Here is a 22,726-nt window from a genome sequence, read left to right on the forward strand (position 1 = left end):
AAATTTCGTTCCCGGTAGGAAAACACTTTACAATTTCACTACAAGTATGGGAAGAAATCCTACTGGGGCTGTGAGACCGGGATATAATAGTTATGTGGATATTTGCTGGGACTATAGTGAGTAAGACCGTTAGCAACGGAGGGTGAAAAAAAAGAAGGAAACTGTGAGGGTAAATTTCAAAGTCACCCTGCCGCAAGTGACTCAAATACGATGGTCGCAAAAAACTTTTGAATTATAGACTTTTTGGACGTTAAAAATAAAAAGGACTCAGACAGCCGTTATTCCATGGCTAGCCACTTAAAATATAAGTTGTTATTACTATTATTATGTTATTATCAGTAACTGTTGAAATAACGCGAAAGAGGCCAGCACGAAAACATTTGGGTCATTTTTCTCCTTTTTGTGATTTTTGAACAGAAACAACGAGGCGCTATTTCGCTTCCATTGTCTTTCGGTGCTCCCTGTAGAAATTGCCTGCTAGTGTTACCCCTGGCCCCCCTGCCACCACGTTACTACTTGTCTAAATTAAACCCCCCTGTAACAGATCACTCCGGTGGTTGAATAACCAAGTGTATAAGATTGTCAATCAATGCCTTGGATACTTAACGTGTGAACCTGGTCACAATTATTCATAAATTAAAGTTTATAAGTTGGTCAACAATGCAAGATTTTTCAAGGGAGCAGCCAACTAAAGTAAAATTTTTCTTATCCGCTTATTTTTAACATAACGCATGCTAAAATAAGTTATCGCAGCAAGGTTTTAAAATGCCACCGGGTTACTGAGATAGGGTTGTTCATAAAAAGTTACCATGCGTAAAAGTTGAGTTAAATAGTCGTCCAACTATGGAAAAAATGGCCGACATATTGTCAAGAAAGTATTCACTCACAAATCAGACAACGGTTTCCTATAAAAAAAACTTGTTGCACTTTCCCCTCACCTTTTGAAATAGAATTAAGGGGTTTCCCTTTACTTTTTCATTTAAAACGTCATAATTAGTCTACTTACGTCATAATTGGAAAACGTGCAAATCGCGGGACAATTCTTAAACCAATTACCTTAAATGACTAGCATAACGTAAGAGCTTGAGAAATTTCTCGCTTGGGAATTGGTTCAATTCTTAGATCTTCGGCTACCGGTGCAACAATTTCCGCAGCGATCTTTCTGCGTGTGATGAATGGGCCAACTTTAAAGGGCTGTTAAAGATCGAGGAATGAATATTTTTGAACGAAATAAACTTTAACATAACATTGAATATATCCTCTTTTCATTACATAAATAAAATTTTGAGGTTGCCGCCTTAGTTATCCAACAAATCTCTTTACAATGGAAGATGGTCAAATATCGTGGTTTTCTTCAATTTCTTCTTCGTTTTTCTTTCGGCGTTCCGTCGCTTGATATGTATCGTCGGGTGTACTTCATTTCTGAACTGTGAAAGAAAAAAGTACGATAAAATGTTAAATCCTCGCGAAGTAATCACTCGTTAAAGATTTTAGTCCGAAGTTTCCTTCATTCCGAAGTTTCCCCGACCTACGGTAATACCGAAAAAATTTCACTGTTTGTAAAATTTTGCAAGAAAGTGTAGATATTTCCCAAGAAATTGACGTGGAAACTTGCACAAACTTTCATTAACTTACACGGACATAGACAATATCTTGCAGATACTTGTAAAGATCTTACACTCCTTTATAAATATTCGCATTTCCTTTTCAAGAATTTTGACCAGGGTCGCTTCAGCTTTTCAAAGCTAAATCAAAACTAATAAATTGTAATATGTAATAATGGTAACAGCATATAACGTAATATGAAAATATGTATACTAACGTCCCTGAAAAAAAAAACATTTACGGAAGAGACTAACTACGGGGATGCTTGCGCGACAAAACAAACAACAAAATTTCGAGATTCCAGTTCAATATCTATGCGTGAAGCTGTGAGTGCCTCCTCATCGCTACGCTCCTGCGGGGGCAATTAAGAGAAGGTGATCAAGGTGCTCAGTAGCTTGGAGACCCGACTTCTCTGTCTGTGTGGTTTCAAAAAAATATCAAAGTATAGACCCAGTATAGTTGCCAGGAATTATACAAGATGCAAGAATCAATCGCAGAATTTGATTGGCTAATATTTTATTGCTATGATTTGATAAACAAAAGTATGACGTCAAACAGCTCTATTGTTTCAAGAAGTGGCACGAGCTTTTGAATTGTTTTGAAAAGATAACGGTTTTTTCTTTTGTGATTTGAAGTGATTTGAATTGAGTCAATAATTTCATACTCTGCATTTCAGTGAAGTTGTTGGGATTTTGACAGGATAGAAATATTTTTGTAACAGAGTATGGTCTCCAGACTAGGTGCTCAGCCTCATAAGCTGAAGGACATTTTAAAAAGGACTTTTGGTAGACATGAATTGTGAAGATGCGGTTAAATTTGTATCATTGCTCATCAATTGAAGCATATTTTTCTTATTCCCCCCTATATAAATCTGCTGTCAAGAGTTTTCCTTGTTTACAAATAAAATTGCAAAAAAATATCGGACTTGTCGTTTATTTACTTTATTTTTTTATTATGTCTTTTTTTCTTCATTTCTTCTCCCTCTCTCTTTGAGGCGGACGCTCGGGCACGGGACGCCAAACCGGGTTCTAGACCGACTTTTCTGCTGTACTTAAGTTTAAGTTTCTTTTCGTTTTAACATATCTATTTACAATAATAAAAACCTGAGAATGAAAATAGCCTATAAATAAGAAGCTTTCTACGCCATTCATCAGTTAATACTTTTCGAAAAAGAAAAAAAAGAAAAAATTAAAAGTATTTGTTATAAAATGTATACATCGATAAAGTGTTAATATATCTATCACAGGAAAAAATTAGCAGATCACAAGTTTGTGAAACGTCGTTTCCGGCCCTTAAAAATCGGATTTTCAAAATTTGGCTAAGTCGCGATATATGGTGTGTCTGAAACTGCCGTCCTTTTTCACGTCATTCTGAAAAGGACTGTCGTGCGTTTGAAATAAGTGTTGATATACATTAAATATTTTCAGTTCATTACATTACACCCACTACGTAAATAATAACATCACTATTATCATATAATGTTATAATAGTATATTGGACTACATTCCACAGTTATCATTACACGGTTAAGTGTAATGGCTAAGTACATGCCATGAGCCTATAGCTGAATTTCTCGTGGCAGGCGTGGCAACTGTGGCGAGCACTTAATTGATTTCACAGCGATTGCATACGAATAAATTTCTCGTGGCAAGCGTGGCAGCTGTAGCAATCATATAATATAAGGATGACAGCAAGAGACTATGATACGACTAAATTTCTCGTGGCAAGCGTGGCAGCTGTGGCAAGCGTTGAATAGATTTCACAGCAATCGCGTACGACTAAATTTCTCGTGGCAGGCGTGGCAGCTGTGGCAAGCATAATACATAGATCATAGCGAGACACAATGGCTAGGCTAAATTTCTCGTGGCAAGCGTGGCAGCTGTGGCAATCATATAATATAAGGATGGCAGCGAGAGACTATGATACGACTAAATTTCTTGTGGCAAGCGTGGCAGCTGTGGCAATCATAATACATAGATCATAGCGAGACACTATGGTATGGCTAAATTTCTCGTGGCAAGCGTGGCAGCTGTGGCAATCATATAATATAAAGACCACAGCAAGACACTGTGGTATGGCTAAATTTCTCGTGGCAATCGTAGCGTAGTTATCACTGTGAAGTCTATGGCTCAATTTTTCGTGGCAGCCGTGGCAAGCAATTTACATCATTACGAAAGCCTTTGGCTGAACTTTCTATGGAAAGCATAGGCTAAGTAGAGGATCGGGCACAAACACAAAGTAAATGAGAAAGTTTTCTATTTTGAGAGTTGAACCACTAGTGGGTGTACAAAGAAATAAAAACGAGAAACATGTAAAGGAGTTTAGATTATGAATTTTCTTTAGAAACACAACGTTGATACACTACACTATGTAAAATCTAAAACTATCAAAAGATAAAAATAAGCAAAAAATATACTTAAAACGTTTCGTTTTTCTTTCCTAATAAATATTGCATGACATTGTCCTATATGTGCATGGAAATTGGCACATTAAAAAGAAGAATAATGAATGACAAATCTACGTGTTTTAACATACTCTAGGTACCCTACCTAAAATACGGGGGAGTTAGAAAAAAATCTCTAAATTTAATAAGCGGGAGGGTTGGACTTCATGCATTGATTTTTTTTTTCATGCATCGAATTAAAATGTCCCGGTTGGAAATTTAAAAAAAAATTATTTGCAGGGTGACGCTTATTAAGTATCCGAGAGTATGTAATAACTTTAATAAATCTAATTTAAAATGTCTTAAATGTCTCTGTGTTCATATTTACATAATTTACATAAAAAATTTAACATAAAAAAAGTATACAACCTATATTTAAAACCTGAAATACTTTAATTTCACTATATTAAAAAGAACAGGAGCTGAACAATTCACGGCTCAAAGTGCCAAAAAAATAAGAAAAGCCAAGCTTCGTAAAAAATCTTCTGGTACTTTTAAACGTTACATACTTTTCAGTTAATGTTTAATACAAAGTGTTATAAGAGAAAACGTAAGAGCTAGGAAAATACTACAAATCTGCAAGTCTTTCCTTTTCAGCTTTTTCATCTTTCATGAAAAAAGAGCTTGGGAAATTGGATTAAATTAGAGTTTTTAATGTATATAATGTATATGTTGTCAATAGGGTTTGTTCTTTATTTTCTCTACATTTATCGCTTATAGTTTTCATGCATCATGTTTTCAATTTTGGTAATCCTTTAATTAAAGTTTAATATTCAAAAAAATTTTCTTTTGTTAAAGTGTTTTCTCTTTTATTACACACTACTGTAAATATTACTTGGTATTTTGCTGACTTTACCCATAGTTTTTAATTTTATTTTGTTGTTGTTTTTTGTACTAGTCTTGTACTAGGTTTTTAAGACTTAACTGTGAATGACTTAGAAATCCTCATATAGGATATTTTTATTCCCAGACTTGTATTTATATTTAACGTTCGTACTATAGACAGACAGATAGATAAAAAAATTCACTCCATTAAGAATTAGTGAATAAGAATTAGTGAATAAGGGAAACTAATACAAATACAAACAAAAAATATTAACAAAACTGAACTTGTGTTGTGGGCTGGATGATCCATTCAAATCAATCACATAATCCGAAGTCGTGGATGTACAACTACAGAATCAACTTTGACGCTTCAATACCCGGCTGCACTCATCCCAGTGCAGCCTTCAGCTAAGTGGCTTTACTTTTCTGTATAATCCCAACAATACACCACATCATATTGACTTGTTATAATCATGAATCTCTCTCAAATTGCTCCATAACATATAAAGGAAGTACTTTTCTTAATAAACTTTTGCTTTATACTCTCCTGCACTCAGAACCATGGATTTGAGCGATCCTCCTCAGGAGGAGGATCAACCCCCGCCAGAAAACACAAAAGAATTAGAAATTGAAAACTTAATTGCTGAACTATGTTTAAATACCTCATCTGATCCAGTTAAGTTCTGTATGGCAAAAGTGTACAAGACATTGAGAACGATATTTTTAAAGAACGTCATGATACCCTGAAAACAACTGCAAATTTTCTGAAAGTGCCAAATTTCAACGATAAAAACAAGAGACCTTTATCTCATCTTATTGTGTGCAAAATTCAAAATCTACTACCAGATGACTGCTCGATCTGCGATAAAAGATACAGAATCAGTTTAGAAGAGGATCCAATACTTGAATGTTCAGTATGTGGACAAGGTGTACACAAACAATGTTGGCTAAGCCTTGGAGCAATCTCTCCATATTACAATACTGATATTTCCGACACAATAGATGCTGACACTTTTAAGAGTCTTTATAACCCATTAAGCCTGTCTGGATTGTTTTATGTTTGTCATGCTTGCCAACCAAAAACAATTCCCAACGATAATGAAGGGGATAACAAGAGGAAACGAAAGCATGTCAAAACAACACCGACAATACAAGAAGATGATACAAGACAAAAAGACACAACACCAAATCAAAATAATAACGATCTGACACTAACACATCAAGTAGAAAAGAAGATGATCATTGGCAATTAATAATCTTTCTGATCAAAACTGATGACAAAGGAAAGAGAAAAACGATCTGTCGCTTTTTTAAAACTGGAAACTGTAAGCATGGCTTAAAAGGAAAAGACTGCAAATTCTTTACATCCGAGATGTGCAGAAAAATTTACCTTACATGGTACAAACAACAAAAGAGGATGCACCATGGGAAAGAAATGTAAAGACTTTCACCCAAAAATGTGTTTTGATTCAATCAAAAAAGGTGAATGCTTCTCTGAAAACTGCCGATTTGCCCATGTTAAGGAACCAAAAGACTACCACAAGGCATAAAGAATAATATGACACATGGCCATGAACTTCTAATGAATAATGACGAAATGCCAAAAAAACTTGCTGAACCTGCCTCTTTTTTAGAGGTAGTTCGTCTGTTGAGGGAAGAAATTCTGGAGACCTTGAATCAGAAGATGGACTCAATGCAGAATCAAATACAACACATTCAACAGACGTACCAATCACCTCTACCAACCTCATTTCCAACACAATATCCAATTCAACCCATATCAATACCAAGACATCTACAAAATCTACCACATCAAAACCAATTCAATCCAATCCAGTGTCAATAAACAATTTTGCATTCTTTAATGTTCAAGGACTTTGCCCCCAAACTGTTCAGAGCAAAGTCCCTTTTATAAAAAATAATATATGCAATAAAAATTTACTGTTTCTTGGACTATCTGAAACATGGCTTCATAAGGGCCATATGGAAGCAGAACTTAAGATTGAAAATTTTACCCTATTCCGATGTGATTCTTCAAGAAAGAAAACAAACAGAGGGAGATACACAGGTGGAGTGTGCTTTTACGTAAGAGAAGACATTGGTGCAACATTTGAAGAACTCTATTCTTACTCCTCTAAAACTGTACAACTCCTTTGTATTTACTCGAAAGCTGAAAACATGGCTTTGTTGGTAGTACCGCCAACCAGACGATAAAAGCAATGGAAATCCATCGACATCCAATGATTTTATCACCCCACTCAATGGAGTAAAAACAGCAATATCAGAGCTAGGAGCCACCCCAAACATCATTTTTGGTGGTGATTTCAACCTACCTAAAGCTACCTGGCCAGAGCTCACCTAAACCTGGTTGTCCTTTGGATGAAAGAATCATCCTAAACTCATTGAATCAATTCTGCAATGATTATTTCATCTCTCAATACGTGAAAACTCCCACACATAAAGATGGAAACATACTTGATCTTGTTTTCACAAACAATGAAAACATTATCCATAACTGCTCAACAGTTCCTGTCCTTCAAAGTACCTCACACCACAAAATTGTCCTGGTATCAACCTGTCTTAATGTTAACACTGTATCAGATGAAGATGAGCAGCCAGAACCTCGTACAGGTTTTAGCACCCTGAACTTCTTTGCTGATGAAATAGACTGGGAAAATATAAAAGAGACCATGCGTCATATCAGGTGGAAGGAAACACTTAGTGACGACCCAAACGAATTATTGGAAACCATAAATGCCCTGTGTTTCAAAATCTGTAAAGATAATGTACCAACCAGAACACCAATAGAAGGCAAAAGGAGATCAAAAGTTGAAAGGTATCGTAGATCCTTAACCAAAAGACGGAGAAAAATCACAAAAAAACTTATACTCACAAATTCTCAAACCCGAAAGAAAAAATCAAAGAGGAGCTGCTGCAAATCGAAAAAAAAATTGCAAAAAATCCTTCCAAGATTCAAAAAAGTTTGCGGAAATAAAGCTATTGAATCAATCAAAAGAATTCTAAATATTTCTTTGCATACGCAAGAAGAAATCAAAAAGTGAGAACTAAAATTGGACCACTAATAGACAAAAACGGGAACCTTACAATGAAGAATAAAGAAATGGCTGACATCCTTTCAAATCAATATGCTAAAGCTTCAGTGAACCCATGTCACCTGACGATCAAGCTTTCAACACACAAACCACTGAATATCAGAAATGGTAGTCATGAAAATGACATAATGAAAGCCATTGACGAATTATCACCATCCTCAGCTGCTGGTCCAGATGGTTTCCCAGCAATAGTCCTGAAACAATGTAAAGAAGAATTAGCCATCCCATTGTGCCATCTATGGAAAAACAGTCTGGAAAAAGGAATTGTTCCAAACAAATTGAAAATATCAACTATAACCCCAATCTACAAAGGAGGAAACAAATCACTGGCTGCAAACTACCGACCAGTCGCCTTAACATCACACGTTATAAAGATCTTTGAGAAAGTCATCAGAAAACACATTGTCAAACACATGGACGAAAATAACTTTTTCAACCCAAATCAGCATGGCTTTAGAAGTGGAAGATCTTGTCTGAGTCAGCTCCTTGAACAACATGATCTTATATTAAACTTACTTGACAAAGAGACCAATGTAGATGTTGTTTACTTAGACTTTTCTAAAGCTTTTGATAAAGTGGATCATTCAATTGTTCTGTCGAAATTCAAAAGGCTAGGAATAACTGGTAAAATCTATAATTGGATAGAGTCCTTTTTTGAGAGACAGGCAACAAAACTGTAGTGGTTAATGGTGTGAAATCAAACATCCAAGAAGTTATCTCAGGTGTACCACAAGGAAGGTGTACTTGGACCCCCTGATTTTCCTGATACTCATTGGAGACATAGATGAGAATGTTATCCAATCTATCGTCAAGTCCTTTGCAGATGACACTCGCACAACCAAGTCAATAAAGAATGCTGAAGATGTAAAAATATTGCAACAAGACCTTCAGATTTTATATCAATGGACAATCGCTAACAATATGAAATTGAATGATGCAAAATTTGAATTGCTACGTTATGGCTCAAATACAGAAATCAAAAATGAATCACTAATACCTCACCAGCAGGAGACAAAATTGAAGGAAAGGAATATGTTAAAGACCTGGGAGTTCTTATGTCCAATGATTGTCTATTTAAACATCAAATTGAATCAATAATTGAAAAAGCCAAAAACATCATTTCTTGGATATTACGTACCTTCACTTCCCGCTCTACACATACCATGATCACTCTCTATAAATCACTTGTGATCCCTATACTGGAATATTGCTCAGCGTTATGGAGCCCCAGTGCTATTAGTCTTATTCAAAGACTTGAAGAGATCCAGAAATCATTCTTGAAACAAATAAAAGGAACACACCAAAATTATTGGGAAAGTCTAAAGAAGCTTAGAATACTCACTTCAAAGAAGGAGAGAACGCTACAGGATCATATACACCTGGAAAAATATTGGAAAATCTTTGTGCCAAATATCAATGATTGCTTCAAATCTAAAGACCATCCAAGATTAGGACGAATGTGTTTTAGCAAATACGCCGGTCCAAACAATTCAAAATTACGCGACAGTACCCTGACTATACAAGGAGCAAAACTTTTCAATGCAATGCCAAAGAGCATTAGAAACTTGAAAAATTTAACTGTTGACAAATTCAAAAATGCACTTGACAAACACTTGCAAAAAATTCCCGATGAACCCCAAATCCGTGGTTATACAGGGTGCAGGAGAGTTGACTCAAACTCAATTTTAGACATGAAATCTCTCTGCTGATCCATTTCTTCCTTCAGGAATTATGGATTGAATGAAGATTGTGGTGTGGATCAAAAGATTCTTGCCAGAGCGGTACGCTCAAACACATCCAAAAGTATCCAAAAGTAAGTACTATCATAAAGATAAACAAATTGAAAAAATTGAAATTGAGCCCATTGCAACGGGCATATCGTGAATAAAACATGTCTACGAATGATATGCATTGTTGGTACTTGTTCTTCTACCAATTCACGCTCCAACTTACTCTTGTGTGCTTAACTGTAGGGAAGGCGGGTCATTTTGCAATTCAACCCATATCACTCTTTATAATGACCCCTAACCCCATTTTATGACTTTGACTTTTATGCTACGAAGTGCCAAAATTGGCCAAAAATCTTCATTTTCCTATGGATTTTTAACAAAATCAGGTCAATAGCACTTAATTCTGCTTAATTATCATTTTGTTGATTTTTGTCTGGAGTACCCGTCCCCTGCTTATTCCATCCCCCTACAATTAAGCACACAAAGGGTACTTCTTTTGATTACTCCTCAAACATCAATCTAGCTCTCTTGACGTCGTCACAAGCCTTAAAAGAAGAAAATACAAAAAAAAAATGAAAGTGAAATACCCGGGAAGGAGTGATTAAACTAGTAACTGAATATTTTTAAGAAACACAATCATAGGTTCAGCCCCCCCCCCTTATTTTTTTTTTTGGGGGGGGCTAAGAAATATTTTGGCCTTTAAAGAGCCTGGGGGCTAAAATTACCAAAATATTTGGGGGGACCTAGATTGTTGGGGGGAGCCTAGATGATCTGACTGAGACTCTGGGGGCTGTTCAGCTAAATTCAAAAGATATCTTATCTTACTATTAAATCAAATATAAAAAGCAAAAGACTTGTAAATATAAATATTAAAACAAGTAAAATTTAGTTTTCATTTATCAGTACTCGCATATATTTTTTATTGACTTCTCTCTACGGGGGCGAGAGAACAATGTTTTTGTTTTTGTTTATCTTGGGACCTGAAGTGTTAGGGGACCTAGCACAATGCAATTTTTTGGGGGGGACCTTACTTTGTTGGGGGGAGCTAGAAACCTGGCTGAAGCTATGACAATGCCACAATGAATTTCTATGCATTTCGAGGATAACTTAATGTTTCATACCTGGTTGTAGATACGTTTGTCTGGCGTTTTCATTTGGTCATATTTCTTATTTGCCTCTGGTGTCAAGGGTATCTGTAAAAATAAGCATTACCAGTCAAAAGTCATTTCGGTATGGGGGAGATCTTAAAAATTAAAAATGCTAGTAACTCAAAATTTTGGCCAAGGTATAGTTTATAACAATACAATACACATTGACCCGTTACAAAACTAAAGATTTCACCAGGTATTGATAAAAAAAATTCAGTTCTGTCGCCTGTGTGGTTGCATAGTTTGGAAGGGTGTCACTACCCTGTATAACCACCCCGCCCTAGGGTTCTACACCCTTTCATAGTTCTGGATGCCAATGAAATTTTTTCCCACCGCTAAATTAAATCGCATTATTATTTCCTTAAAAAAATTGGCCACTAGATAGCGAGTGAAGCGAGCAAAAAAGTTTGTACAAATTTTGAACTGGAAATATCAATGCCAAAAAAAGTTAGAAGAGAAAGAAAGTGATTTAAAGCGTTGGCAAGATTTGGTGAAGTGGTGGCGATGAAGTCATCATTAGTGATGATTAATGACTAAATTAACATTATAGACACACTGAAAATTTCATGAAAAAGGTTAAGCCGCCCCCTCCCAAAAAGGCGTAAGATTTAACAAAAAAGACTTAAGTTCACCTCCTCTGTCTCTTCATTCCCATTTTCATTTTGTGGTTGAACTGAAAAAGAATGAATGATTGGCTACACTTAATTATCGCATGCAGAAAAGAAGAGTATCAAATGTGAGAATCTTCAAGTATAAAATACTTCAAAGTTTTGTAAGAGATTTAAGTTAGGCATTACTCTATACAATAAAAAAAAGAATCAACTAAATATCCTAATAATATTAAGCGCTTATTATTAGATGTAAACTTATTTTTGGCGCACCCTTACCAAATGTTTGACAAAGAGTCTTGATCTTTCCATACAAGTCAGTGATGGCACTCTCTCCTCGTGACTCTGACGGAGGTGCATCAGGGATAATATCGATTAAACAAACTAAATGTGAAGAAAATATAGTTTGCCAGCATTGTTTTGATGTTTCGAATTTGTGAAAATGAACAGCGACATGAAATTTAATTAGCCCGAAATTCCAAGATTTTAGGGCCATTAGTCTTAAAATGTGAAAATATTTTAGGATGTCTACAGAATTTCAACTTTTTTGCTCTTCTTTCCTAATACAGTATTATACTGTGAATAACATTTCATCAAAAACAGAGCTAAATCGAACGAAGCTATTTTCCTTTTCAACAGAAAACAATATTTTATATCTTACTTTCAGCAATTTCAGTTGCGATATGGAATGGTATCTCTGACCAAGGAAACTTGCAACCTTAAATTAGAGATTTTAAAGGTTTAATTTTTTCATATCAGACATGTTTTATATTAGGACACCGTCTTCCTATTTTGTGCCGATACAAAAAGAATGTTTTCTTTTCATCTTTCTAACCAATCTTGCTTCATAACCGTGTCAATTCAATATCAAAAAGCTTGTAAATTATAATCGATGATTTAAGGAAACAATATCACTATTATTTAAAAACAAAACCTTTAAATGGAAATTTAGTATATACAAAAACCTAAGGCTAGACAATCCACTTTCTTTTTAAAATGCGAAAACTAACTGAAAGAAACTAACAAATTTTAGCCACTAGTTTATTTAATTTTATAAAAACACATTTTTTCTTTGTAGTTTCCACTCCTTTCCACTGATGGCATATGGCATCCACTCCTTCCAGGTGGCATCTTTTTGGCTGCAGAAACGAATGTGTGCATTGTAGGCACGTTTCCCGAATGTACCCAAGTAAAGCTCTATCTCCTAAGGAATTGGGAAAAAGAGAAACTTAACCTAGTTAATGTCATAAACTCATTTTGCAACAAAAAGGGGCTTAGTTATTATATCAAGGGAATGAATACTAAATGTATATGAAGGTATACTAATTTCACAGAACTCTTTTTCTCGTTTTACGTTGTCAAGCTATTGCAATTTGCGGTACAACACCCATTAAAACCAAAATACTTCAAATTACATAAAGGTTTCGAGTACTTTTTAAACAAGCGTTGTGTAATAGCATTCAATATAGCATCAGAATAGAATTATTGCATGCGAATATTACAGATCAAATGTCATAAACTAGGTATATCGAAACCAACAAACCAGTTTTTCTTGGTTAATTAAATCAAAATACTACATCGATTTGCTCACCTTGAAAGTAACTGAATGGAGAAGTTTAACTGTGTCAGAGTGGATTGCAACTGAAGGAATTAAGTCGCCTTTTTCTTTCCCTTTACTGTCAGTTCTCTTGAAGCCTGTTGACGGATGAAACCATGTCGGTGCCTAAGATTGTATAAAACGGAAAAAATAATAAATTGTTCTATCCATTTTGAGATGAAAGATAGGAGAAAGCTTTGAATGACGCTTAGATAGAGATAGAGGAAATTGTATTGTAGCAAATATTGAGATGTAAAGAGCTCAGGTGATTTACCTCACTATCAGTTTTGAGAAGCTGGAGCACTTCTTCCCAAAAAATAGTTTTATCAAACGCATTTGCGTGTGCCGATTCACCGACGATTTTATTGAAAATTGCTGATGGACTTGTCACGATCGTTCTCATACTGGACAAGCATCTAAAAGTTAGAAAATGACTAAACTAGTTTTCTCGACAGAAAGTAATTTGTGTTTGTTTTTAAACCGTTTAGAGAATGTTTCTAAACATCCTTTTTAAACAACTATGGGATTTCTGTACCAGACTAAAGCCATATCCAAAATTCATTTACTATGTACAAAGAAAATAAGCCATTGAGAGTAATAATACTTACAATAAAAGCGATGATTACGTTATCGCGCTTAGCATCTAAAAGACGTGATTTCAAATCTGTTCTTTTGCCCATTATTTCTGTTAAAAAGCCTCAGAATGCTCTTGAATGGCTCTTCGGACCATGTCGTTGAAATGCGTACACCATGCAACTAGAAAACCCTGAAACCAAGAAAAATGTACTGTTTACAAAATATGTTGGGGAAACCAGGTTACAGTATACTCATGAAAAAGATTTCAGTGTTAGTCTGGGTTCAGGTCAAAAATTAGGCCCCCTAAGATTAGGGAATTTCTTTTGTGCCTGGACACACATTTAAAACAAATTAAGCTTTTGGGATTGTTTCTTTGAAAAATCTTTGAAACAAGCTACTTACAGGGTTGGCATTGACAAGAGCAGTCAAGTCTTCATCAAGTGCCTTTTTGTCGTGGATCTTGTCAAAATCCTCACTCTCTGTACATGTAATTATCTGAATACGTGTGTCAAGTCTAAAAGGAGTTGGTAAATATTCTATAACAAAATAAGAAACCAAAACAGTGTGGTCGTGTTACGAAGATAGTAACTGTTTGCAAAAAGTTTCAGCTTTATATTCTTTTTGGCAAGTTATACTATGCAGCCCAGTCCTTCATACAGCCCTCTTTACAGTTTTGTTCCAGTTTAACAGTTTACAACTTAATTCTACCGAGTAATAAGCAGAGATCACATACTTTGGGTGCGGAATTAACTGATTCGATGAAGCCAGTAACGAGGCTTTTGGAATGATTGTTCCGCGCCCAATTGAACCACATCCATAGCTGTCGTGGGCTTGATTCAGTGCCTTGCCCACCATTTGCGTACTAATGTCAAGCTCGTTTAAAATTATGACCATATTTGATGAAGCCAAAATTTGCAATTGTTTGCTCCTGAAATAAATACATCATCATTTCAGTGCATAGGAAATCAGGAAATCAACTAAAAAGTCGCAAAAGCATGAAACATTACACAATGGTAGGTAAGGGGTCAAAAATGGATTTAAATCTCAGACCCAAAAAATTGGCACCGGCTTGTGTATTTTACAGAGCAGAACAGGTTTCTAAGCTTAAACAAAAATTTTTGAGCTCGTTCAATGAATATTACGAAGCATTTCTGAAAATGAAGTAGCCAATAATTATTATTGGGGAAGGGTGTTTGAAAAATGACTTAAAATTGCTGAAGTCAGCTTTGGTTGAGTTAATTGAGATCTAATCCATTTTTGACCCCTTAACTTCCAACTTGCCAAGTTTCATGCTATTATTCTTTTTTTGCACAATATTTTCAAAACTAGACAGTACTACTAATCCATATTGGGTTAGTTAGCTACAGCCTCTCCTGACTTTAGGAACTGCAAAAAGATTGTGTGATTGATGCAAAAAATGACAGATCAAAACCTATTTCTCAAAGTTGACATGAAACTTACAAAGTTGTACCAGCTCCGCTACCATCACCGCCAGCAGCTGAAAAAGGGTGGCTGGTTGTAGGAATTCCCTGTCCTTGGGCAACAAGCTTTTGTATAGAAGATTTACCAACTGATTTTTCACCGGTCGCCAGCACTGCATACTTGGACTCGGCTAAAAGTTAAAAATAAAGATGATATTTACAAACCTAAATTAGTAGACAATGTTGTTTTTCTTATTTACAAAAGAAGACCAGGGCAAACCCGTAAACCAGAAAATAAAAAAAGAAATGTAAAAAGAAATGCTTTAGCAATCTGAAACAAGTCAATAGAAATAAATTAATAAATGTCTCAGCATAGATATCAACTCATAAATAACAATGTACATTATATTTACCTGCTATTGTGTCATGGTGCATAACACTCACTAATCTTGTGACGGTGAATGCCAGTGCATGTATGACCGCATCTCTATTGCAACGGTAGTGCTTTGTCAGAGAGAGAATGCTGCAGAAAAGAACAAACACTTAAATCAACGCTATGCCTTGAACATCTTCGACTGGAAGTAAATTTTATTGATCACTGAATTCACTCTGAATACACGACATAAAATAATTACTAAAACCTGGATTGGACGTTGGGCTCTCCCAGAAAGAATTAGTACATGGGGGTGGAGGATATTTTGTCCGGGGGTAGCAAAAAATCATCAAAAGTTCCCTTGTCCGGGGGGTAAATTTGCTCCGTCCGGGGGGTAATTTGGGGTGTCCGGGGGGTCAGCAGATGCTTGTCCGGGGGGCCAAAAGTCACCCTGTTCGGGGGGTAAATCACTAAAAATTGTTATATCCTATAAAATTTAAAATCCATATATTACTGTCAGTTTCACGCCTTGCGCGATCATCAGATATACTATACTACAAATGAAATTTTCTCTCTATATTAATGTTTACCTTTTGAACTTGCCAAGAAAATATTTTTTATCTGTAAAGAGTTTTTCTTTGACTTTAAGTTCACAGGACACAAGATTTTGATCCAATATATGGGTTCGTTCAATCTTTGATAGCAAAATTCCATCCCGAATGTGAATCTGTAAAATAAATTAAGACTAAATATAGCGTTTACTTTGATTTTCATATTATGCAGATTAAAGTCATTCATCATAATATCTTTCCTCCCCCATTTTGATAACACCAGTATTTCCATACTCAAGAATATGTTTTAATCGGCAAAAACCTGCCAAGCATAATTGATTTTCATTCTGACAACACCAGACCAATTATAAGGGATGCAGCGAATTTGTATAAGAGATGGCCAACAGGAGTATTCCGAGGGGAGGAACTTGGGCATAATTTCTTACAGAGATGTCCCACTGGGCAGGGTTCCTTTTTCAACCTCTGGTGATCTCTGACAGGGGTCCAAAATCACAAAATTTCAACAAAAGGCTCTGACAAGGTCAACTTTTTGTCGTTAATTTAGCTTTTTTACCTGTTTTTACAAAAAAATTGTGAAATTCTTAGTGTTTTGACTCTGACAGTGTCTTATTTTTCAAAAAAAGTAAGTATCACAAAGGGCCCATTTTTCAAATTCCAGTGGCACGTCTTAGCTGGTTGACATGGCCAGTGCCCCCGCTCATTGGTTTATCTAGCTGTCTGTACAAAACTATCACCATTATCTCAAGCTCTAATAATACCTTGTTTGACAGAATCCAAACACCATTTTGGAATCCAATGAATGACGCCAATCTATATTCCTTTAGATTATCTCTTTCGATCATATCTTCCAGATGATTATAATAGGAATCCATTACATTATTTTTGACAATATCATAACAGTGAATTGTAACTCCACCAACATTTCCCAACGATTTCCAAAAGCTATCTTTATTTTTAAAGTCGGATGACTTCAACACAATTGTTCTAAAAAAATAACAAAATTTAGATTGTTATTATGTGTCAGCATGTGTGAGTGCGATACAGTGTTACAACTGGGTTTAGTGAATCTGGATGGAACAGGTAAAATTTCAAATTCTCTTCTTCTTTTGAAGTATATTGTTAAAGATAGAACTTTTTACAACCACTTCATAGTACATTTTGATACTTTAATGGGATAAACTTTTGCGGGGATTAAATTTCGCGGTTGGGCCTATCTGCAAAATTGAAAAATTTTGTGGGGACTTAATTCTGCGGGTGGCACTATTGGGTGGCAATATTTTCACGATTTTGTGACTTTTACTGTCAAAACATACATGTTGGTTGTTGAAATACACATTCATTATTTGCACTTCTTTGATGCAAGTAACCATTCAAATAATATTTATTTGACATATTTTGAGTTTTCTTTAGAAATATTTCGTGGATAATCCCGCCAGAGTTTATCCCATTAATCCATTAAAGTACATTGCAGCTGAATACAGAGCAAAAGGTATGAATCCATTAATAAGCACCTTCACTTTTAATGAAAAGAATATCAAAATTAATAATTTTGAGAATGTCATGAACTTTTTACTCTCTGGTACCTAATAGCCGGGGGTATTGGAGAAACTCTCAAAACTGGGGGGGGGGGGGGTTAGGAAAAAAAATGTCCTGGGTGGAAAATTTTTGAAAAGGAGGCTATAATACAGCGGAATTAGGACAAAAGAGGGGAACTTTCAAAAACATTTTTGAAAAATTAATTAGCGGGGGCTATTAGGTACCCAAGAGTAAATAAAAAATAATGAAAAAAAGAAACAGTACCTTTCAGTTATTTCATTTGAATTAACTTTCTTCCCACTAACTGCATAAGCACAATGAGGCGGCTCCAAATCCACGATGTATCCCACTTTTTTCATCATAAATGAAAAGGCTAATAATCTGGGACCCTCGCCAAACTGCACATATGTTTTACCATTTGCATCGATGAAGCTGAATGGGTTTTTTTCCTAGAATATAATATAAAAAAAGAAAAGTTTAATCAAGTTTTAATAACAAATTACATTTTGTACATCATACTCATCTAACAATTCTTTCAATTTCACTGTTTAGTCTGGTTTAGTTAACATTTTAATTCATAAGGTTCCACTGGCATCGTATGCGATTGGTTGATATTTTTAGTACAGACAGGTCTGGAATTAGAAGCAAGAGCGCTGCGATGCATGAAACCGACAAATTTTAGAGGGTTGAGGCACATAAGCACAAATTTTTGAAAGTTTGGCACTTCTGGGTCAAACAAGAATTTGAATTTCGAGACTGGCTTTAGGATTTTCTTGGTGCTTTTAACAGGTAGGTACAAGACCTATCAGCACCAAGTGAAGAGCATGCCTGTTTTTTTACCCAACCCAAATAAAAAACAAGGTCAAAAACAGCAAACTTTTTCTAAGCTTGGACGTGTATGCCATTGGACGTGTGTATGCCATTTGAATTTGTTATGATGTGACCACATTTAAAAAATTATAGTTTTACCTGTATTTCGAGATCCTGTGATTCAGCCATGAATGAATATTTTGTTTTTTGAATACTAGAAGAAAGAAAGAAAAGTCACAAATTACAGCAAAAACTTTCCACATAAAATTCAAAACTTTCAAAAACTTCTCCCAAAGTAGGGGTTCAGACCTTGATTTAATTTACTTTAATTTGAATTTGTGCTGTGTTGCATTGTAATTTTAAGAAATAAAAATATTTTTTTGCAAGTGAAACAGTCAAAACATGAAAACACATTGTCTTCTAACAAATGCAAATGAAATATATACTATAATATTTTATAAAATAGTTAAAAATTACTAGTTAAAGAAATTTACAAAAACAGATCCTTCAGTAACAATTGTTTCAGTTTTGCTGTTGAGAGCAAAAGGATACACTTAAGAAAGTGAAAAAGAAAAGTAATGGTGCACCACTAAAAAGTTTCTCTCTTTAAAACTAATTTTCTAGAAATCTAAAGATTTTAAAAGAACCATTCCTATTTTACTGGAAAGAAGAAAGATAAACTTAAATTTTGAGGGGTCATTTATTAAATTTTGATAGGTCATTTATTAAATTCGATTCATTAAATCAAGTTATACTCAATTGAATAAAAAAGTTACTTTCTGAAATTGTTAAAAAACGTTAAAAATCGACCTATAGTATAGGAGGTTAAAAAACTGAGATAAACCAGCAATTATTATTGATACATGTAAACAAGCTTTAAAGGAGTCTATATCTGTGATAATGGAATTTAAACTTTCAATTTTAGTTATGAACTCATGGCAAAAATATATCAATGACACTTTCAAATCAGGTTTTTTAAAGAGCCTCAGTAAAATAAAATACTATAAAATAAATTAAGTCGGGACTTTCATTTCAAGTTCTAGCCATTCTCTGGAAGATTTGCTGTGCTGAATTTTGGCAGCTATTTCAGCTTTGTTCTTTTCATCGATTTCATAAAAGGCACCTCTAAGGAATTTGACCTCCTTGTTAAACTTTTTAGTAAGGGCTATCAAATCACTCTCTTTTGACATTAAATCATAAAGTAAGAGAGTTTCGAGGTCAGACCATTTGCCTTTAGCAGCTTTTTCATTTTTGTCTGCCATGAAGTCTCGTGTTGTTTTCCTTGTATTCGACATCTGTGGAGCAGAACGCTGTCTGCTGTTTGGTTCAAGCTTGGTCAGAGTTCTTGTTCCATGATGGTTTGCATACCTGGCACATTTACATGTAGGAAGGCACCCAGATTCTTGTGCCAAACATGGGCATCTAGATTTTCTTTCATCTGAGTTGCAACTTGTTAACTCTTTTTTAGCTGATGTTCGCCCACAAGAACAGCCAGTTCTTGGTTTCTTCTCCACTGGTGGCTTTGTAGATTTCTCATTCACTGGCGAGTAAGCTTGTTGAATGTATGACATTATAATCCAATTATTCTTTGTTTCATATACTTCTTCTTTTGGAAAGATGGGAAGTACAGGGATGATTGATGACGATGTGATAACAATGAATACAACACCAAGAAAGTCAGCAGCCATGAAGATATCAGAAACTTGATTTTTACAAAGTAAGTTGAAATTATTGAAAGAATCTGTTGTGAATCCTTTTGATTCAAAAAACTTCCCACAATCTTTGTTGGCAGAGCATAGCTTTGCTGATCGTTGACAACAGACCATTTGTATCGTTTTCGTAAAGAGCCAGGGTTTGCTTCTCAAATCCAGCATTTAATAAATTGTCAACTTCTCCATAGTTAAGTATCTCGTCCCTGAAACACAACTCCCTTTCTCTTTGACACTTTGAAATGATTTCTGCAATATTGCTAACCTCAATAAAGGAAGAGATCTTCTGAAGGGTAGTCAGCTGTGTCAAAATTGGATGGTTCACTGCAGCTAGCTTCTTGGTGCACCATTTTCCAAGAAAGTTATCCAGATTGGATTCAATGGCTTGCATTGAGGATCCACCCATACCAAATATTTCGCTGTTCACCAATTCGTATCGATACTTGGCTGCTTTGATTTTTTGATTCCATTTGAAGAAAATCACAGAGAATAAAGCATATGCCAATTCTGGACCCATCACTCTGCCTTTCAGAAACTTGTTTAAAGACCTAAAAAAATTAAATTCAGTATCAATTGAAAATAAAAATCTACAATAGACTGCTTCACACAAGAAAATCCAGAGGAATGAGGTTGCCATAAATTCTGCAGTATGATAAGTATGGTAAACCAAAGTTTGAAAATTGATCCTTTGATCCATTTTAATGACCCTTAAGACTTTTTTCCCAAAAAGAAAAGATATATATGATATATTATATCAAGTACTATCATTTAGTGAGGCTTATCAACACCTCTGCAATGAATCATTATAAGTTCTACCTGTGAAGATTCTCGTTTGTCCCTGATAAACAATTTGGTGGAATTCCTGAACAGCATCCTGCAATGATGTGCTTTCGCAAATTGCTGATGGCATCATGGGTCTCCTTTCGGATAATGATTTGTTCAGAGCCTTGCTGCTGCTCCATTGCTTCCCATTTCTTTACGATCCCATCGAGTCTGGAAAGGATCGTTTGAGGGTCTGCTGTTTCTTCTTTCCTTGATTCGCCAAAATCACCAGGCTTCCGGAAAAGTTTTCTCAGATCATCGCATAGCTGCTGGTGGAAAAGATGCTTTTTTGGAATGGTCAGGATAATGCGTTGGATGGCATGGAATGGATCCAACTTGATCAGAATATGCTCTCCAAACAATTCAAATATTTTGAGTTTCCACTTGCAACACGTATCAGAAATAAAATACTGCAAGTCATCTTTACACCTGTCTCCAATATTTGACAAAAGATCTTGGACAAACTGAAATTTTTCTTTTTTAGTAAAATGCCAAGATACTATTTCTTTTCTTTCATTCATAACAATAAAGAGTGAATTGTAAAGCTGTACCCAAACTCTTTCCTCTCCATGTGTTTGAAATCCCCCAATGTTTGTAGCCACCTTAGAGATTAAAGAAATGACAAGATCAAGCAAAAAATACTAGCATGTGACAAATGCCTACTATCTTTGGTTGGTAAAATTAAAACCAATTTGAAATAAGCTTTAAAAATTTTAATTTGATCATATCATGATCGTCTTTTTTCCTTTTCTAAATCTACACAGGAAAATATCAAATAAGAAAAACCTTTTTGTCAATTGTCAAAAAAGGTGTCACTACCTTTCTGCTTATTGTTTTATTCATTCTTAATTCGTAAACAATTGTTGACATGACTAGACAAAAATCAAAAACCTAGTTTCTGCAAAAGCTTTTTCTGGAATAATACTTACTTTGAAGGTATGATCAACAGATAATAACGATTCTTTCAAAGATGACATGTCTTCTACAAAGAAGGATTCATTTTGCTCAAACCAAGATTTGAAGAGATCTTCTAGAGAATCTGTGCTTGGTACCATTTTTAGGAGTAGCTTCTTAATCTCTTCCATTGCATTTAAATCAGGAGAAAGCTTTAATTTACCACAATCATAGAGATATTTATTTTTAGCAATATGAAAATTGGTCAGAGTTCTTGCTGTCAGTGTCTCTCTGACTTTCTCAAAAGAGAGTCCAGATGAAATACTTCGAAACAAGCTCATCAGAAATTCATTTTTGAATGCCATTTTGTGACAAAATAAAACATCCTGTGAATATCTTTGTGTACTGGCAAATATCTTAGCATCTGTAGTTCTTATCAACTTTGAGTGTAATGGACATTTGTAACTCCTTCCAACCAAGAGTGACGGACCAGTGATGTCGAGAAGCTGTCTTGGGTTATTTGAGTTGTCTCGACCGTCCATCCATGATGCTGTTGGTGTCAACTTGCACATGTCATATGGGCAAAGAATATCAATGTGATCTTGCATTCCAGCAATAGGGTCAAAAATGAAAACTTCTGGCATAAAATAGCCATAGACATCAGTAGGGTCTGGTTTTTTGCAAAATTTTGAGTCAATTCCATTGCAATACAAATGACGCTCTATGGCAATCTTTATGGAATCTGTAATCCTCTCTTTCCAACTATGTGGTATAATCATACTGAAGATGATAAGGGAAATGATAACTAAAATAAATGAAAATGGTAACTTACATACATAATTGGCATTATACTAAAATGTAATCTTGTAAAAGTAAGATTATATTTGCTTCTTCTTAAGCTAAAAATAATTATATCTGCTTAGCTCTTAGAACAAGCACTTAAA

General features: G+C 35.0%; 1 protein-coding gene across 1 annotated transcript; it reads right to left on the reverse strand.

Annotated features, from left to right (window-relative positions):
• Positions 1–20,118: 20,118 nt before the first annotated feature.
• Positions 20,119–22,667, reverse strand: LOC136823459 (uncharacterized). The gene is made up of 3 exons (XM_067079652.1): positions 21,818–22,667; positions 20,883–21,490; positions 20,119–20,614 (listed from the first exon to the last, which is right to left on the reverse strand). Exons 1-3 carry the CDS (start codon positions 22,559–22,561, stop codon positions 20,119–20,121), a joined length of 1,848 nt encoding a protein of 615 aa, XP_066935753.1. The 5' UTR covers positions 22,562–22,667.
• Positions 22,668–22,726: the final 59 nt, after the last annotated feature.

Source organism: Clytia hemisphaerica, unplaced genomic scaffold (assembly GCF_902728285.1).
Source record: "Clytia hemisphaerica strain Z4C2 unplaced genomic scaffold, Clytia hemisphaerica genome assembly, whole genome shotgun sequence".
Taxonomy (NCBI): Eukaryota; Metazoa; Cnidaria; class Hydrozoa; order Leptothecata; family Clytiidae; genus Clytia; species Clytia hemisphaerica.